Source organism: Silurus meridionalis, chromosome 14 (assembly GCF_014805685.1).
Source record: "Silurus meridionalis isolate SWU-2019-XX chromosome 14, ASM1480568v1, whole genome shotgun sequence".
Taxonomy (NCBI): domain Eukaryota; kingdom Metazoa; phylum Chordata; class Actinopteri; order Siluriformes; family Siluridae; genus Silurus; species Silurus meridionalis.
This window is the reverse complement of record NC_060897.1, coordinates 219,168-224,167: the sequence shown is the minus strand read 5'-3', so window position 1 is coordinate 224,167 and position 5,000 is coordinate 219,168. Positions and strand designations below refer to the sequence as shown.

General features: G+C 42.1%; 1 protein-coding gene across 1 annotated transcript in view; it reads right to left on the bottom strand.

Moving 5' to 3' along the window:
* Positions 1-4,047, bottom strand: part of prr12b (proline rich 12b) — a 34,533-nt gene extending 30,486 nt beyond the window's left edge. Inside the window, 1 exon segment of the mRNA XM_046866115.1 lies at positions 3,679-4,047. Coding sequence (XP_046722071.1) covers positions 3,679-3,761 — 83 coding nt within the window. The 5' untranslated portion in view covers positions 3,762-4,047.
* Positions 4,048-5,000: the final 953 nt, after the last annotated feature.

The following is a 5,000-nucleotide window of genomic DNA, read 5'->3' as shown; positions in this document are numbered from 1 at the left end:
CACACACTATATATATACACACCACACACACTATGTGCACTATGTACACACACACCACACACTATGTACACTATATACACCACACACACTATGTACACTGTATACACCACACACTATGTACACTATATACACACCACACATTATGTATACTATACACCACACACACACATGTACACTATACACACCACACACACACACTATGTACACACACACACTATGTACACTATACACCACACACACTATGTACTCTGTATATACACACACACTATGTACACTATATACACACCACAGACATTATGAACACTGTATACACACCACACACTATGTACACTATATACACCACACACATTATGTACACTATGCACACCACACACTATGTACTATATACACACCACAGACACTATGAACACTGTACACACCACACATTATGTACACTATACACACTATATACACACCACACTATGTACACTATATACACCACACACACTATGTACTATATACACACACTATGTACACCATACACACACACTATGTGCACTATATACACACCATACACATTATGTACACTGTATATACACACCATACACTATGTACACTGTACACACACACATATATACACACATACACACTATGTACACACACACACATGTACACTATATACACATACACTATGTACACCACACACTATGTACACTATATACACACACCACACACTATGTACACTATACACCACACACACTATGTACACTATATATACACACCACATACACTATGTATACACACACACACACCACACACTATACACACTATGTACACTATGTACATATATACACACACACTATGTACACTATATACACACCACACACACTATGCACACTGTATACACACACCATATACACTATATACACACCACACACTATGTAATAATTATATACACACCACACACACTATGTACACTATATACACACCACACACACTATGTACACTATATACACACCACACTATGTACACTATGTACACACCATACACATTATGTACACTATATACACACCACACACACTATGTACACACCATACACACTATGTAATAATTATATACACACCACACACACTATGTAATAATTATATACACACCACACTATGTACACACTATATACACACCACACACTATGTGCACTATATACACACACCACACATTATGTACACTATATACACACCATACACTATATAAAATATATACACACCACACACACTTTGTACACTATATACACACCACACACACTATGTACACTATGTACACTATATACACTCTACACACACTCACACTATATACACTATACACCACACACTATGTGCACTATATACACACACACTATGTGCACTATATACACACCACACACACTATGTACACTATGTACACACTATATACACACACACTATATATACACACACACACACTATGTACACACACACACACACTATGCACACCACACACTATGCACTATGTACACACCACACACACTATGTATACACACACACTATGTACACATATACACACACACTATACACACACACTATATATACACACACCATACACTATGTACACACACTATATAAAATATATACACACCACGCACACTATATACACATCACACACTATGTACACTATATACACACACACACATTATGTACACTATACACCACACACTATGTACTCTGTATATACACCACACACACACTATGCACTATATACACACCACACACACTTTGTACACTATATACACACCACACTATGTACACTATACACACACTATGTACACTATGTACACACCATACACATTATGTACACTATATATACACACCACACACACACTATGTACACACCATACACTATGTACACACACACTATGTACACTATATACACACCATACACTATATAAAATATATACACACCACACTATGTACACTATGTACACTATATAAAATATATACACACCATACACATTATGTACACTATATACACACACACTATATACACACCATATACACACACACACACACACACACACACTATATATATACACACACACACCATACACATTATGTACACTATACACACACACACACACACACAATACACTATGTACACTATATATACACACACACACACACAATACACTATGTACACACCATACACACTTTGTACACTATATACACACACACTATATATACACACCACACACACACACCACACACACTATGTACACACACACACACACACACACCATACACTATGTACACTATTTACACTCTACACACACACACACACAATACACTATGTACACACACACACACACACACACACCATACACACTTTGTACACTATATACACACCACACACACACTACTCACACTATATACACACACACCATACACACTATGTACTATATACACACACACACTATATACACTCTACACACACTACTCACACTATATATACACACACAATACACACTATGTACACTATTTACACTCTACACACACTACTCACTATATACACACACACACATACACACTATGTACACTATATACACTCTACACACTACTCACACTATATACACACACACACACACACACACACACATACACACTATGTACACACCATACACTATGTACACTATACACACCACACACACTATGTACACACACACACAATACACACTATGTACACTATTTACACTCTACACACACACACACACTATACACACACACACACACACCATACACACTATGTACACTATTTACATTCTACACACAATACTCACACTATATATACACACACACCATACACACTATGTACACTATATACACACTGTGTAGAATGTATATACACCTTAAACACCACCTACACTAAATACACATCATACACACTGTGTACGTGCCACACACACACACACACACACACACACACACACACACACTATATCCAAATAGATATACACCTTAAAAACCACCTACACTATAGATATCATATACACATGATATACACATCACACACACTGTGTGCACTGTGGAGGTAAGTGAGAGCTACACAGAACCCAGGAAGCACTGGATCCCCCAGAATTGTTATTTGATCCGTGGACAATGTAACCTTGTGTAACATGGGTGCTTTGTCAACACACACCATCAATTAGCTCCACACACACACACACACACACACACACCGAACAGAGAGGTTACACACAGGCCCTGCAATCTCCTCCGGCAGTGAAAGAGCAGATATTTTAAGGGAATTTTTGACAACACAGTAGCTTAAGCAACATCCCTGAAGGTCCCCATCCCCCTCTACGCCTTCTCTCTTTCTCGTCCCCCTCTTTTTTTTCCCTCTCTCTCTCCTCTCTCCCTCTCCCTCTGTCTCAGTCTCGGTCTATCTTCCGTATCGCGCATTCACTCTCTCTTAAGCGCATTCCTGGCATTTTTCAGAGGCTCCCTCCTCCTCCTCCTCTTCCTCCTCCTCTTCCTCTTCCTCCTCCTTCTTCTTCACTACATGACAATACCTGGAGCTCTATTCAGAAGCCCGTAACCAGTAACTCGAATCACACGTTGTACAGACAGAACAGCCTGGTTTTCTCCTGCGTGTGTGTGTGTGTGTGTGTGTGTGTGTGTGTGGTGGTCTTACCTCGCCTTGGCCGACCTCTCGTAACTCCATCCCGTCCCGGCGCCGAGCTCACCGAATCCTGCGCCAGGATAATTTCTGTCCATTCAAAAAAAGAAAAAAGAACAGAAAAGAAAAGACTGGAATGAAGGAAAGAAGGAAGGAAAAGGGGGAGAAAACAGAAAAAAGCAAGGGATGAAGATGGAGAGATAGACAAGAGGTGGGTGGGAGAGGTGGGGAAGGGTGGAGGGGAGGGAGGTTATTTCCTAAATTCTAATGCACTATCTCTCTCTCTCTCTCTCTCTCTCTCTCTCTCTCCTCTCCCCCGTGTCCCTCTCTCTTTTTGCCTCCTGCGCGCGCTCCTGCTGCACGGCTCTGTTTATCTCTCCCGTTTCACATGCATGCAAGTCCTCAAGAATGGGGGTAAGAGAGGGAGGAGGAGGAGGAGGATGAAGAGGAGGGGGAGATGGAGGATACGGAGGAGGAGGAGGTCACACCAACCAGCACCACCACCACAAAAATCCGGTTTCTTCCTCCCCTCCCCTCATTCGCCTCTATATATTTCAGTGCCTATTGTCCTACTGGACAGAAAGAGAGACAGAACACACGCACTGAGAGAGAGAGAGAGAGAGAGAGAGAGAGAGCAGAAAGCCCCAGCAGCCTGTTTCTGATCATCATGCTCATTATGCATTTCTATGTTCTGCCGTTCAGAGCTCTCTCTCTCTCTCTCCTCTCTCCCTCTCAGTGTGTGTTCTGTCTCTCTTTCTCTTTCTTTCTCTCCCTCAGTCTCCAGCCCCGTGGCTGATTCACTGCAGCCGCTCATCATCATCCTGAGACCAGACAACAATAGAACCCTGTAAACCGGGCACGTGCACGCGCACCTCACTGCACACTGCACCCTCGGAGAACAACCCCCCCCCACCCCCCCAAAAAAAAGGAAGAAAAAACAACCTTCACCGACATGTTCACCACCACCAAGCAACCACAAACCCACGACCTGTCATCCATTCATTCATCCATTCATGTATTCATCTATTTATTTGTCTGTCTGATCGTCTGGATCGCCACGTCTTGTCCAGAGGGCTGAAGATACAGGTGATGCGCGCGCACAGCGATCTGCTGCTTCAGTTCGGGATTCGAACAAATGCAACGTTGGGTTTAAAAATAGATTTTTTTTTTCAGGGCTTTGGCTCCAAACGACGCCATTTCTGAGAGCAGACTGTGCTGGCTGGCTTGGCTGACTAGCTGGCTGCTTCACACACACACACACACACACACACACACACACACACACACACACACACACACACACACACTTATAATCGTGCTCCCCTCTTCCTACTCCC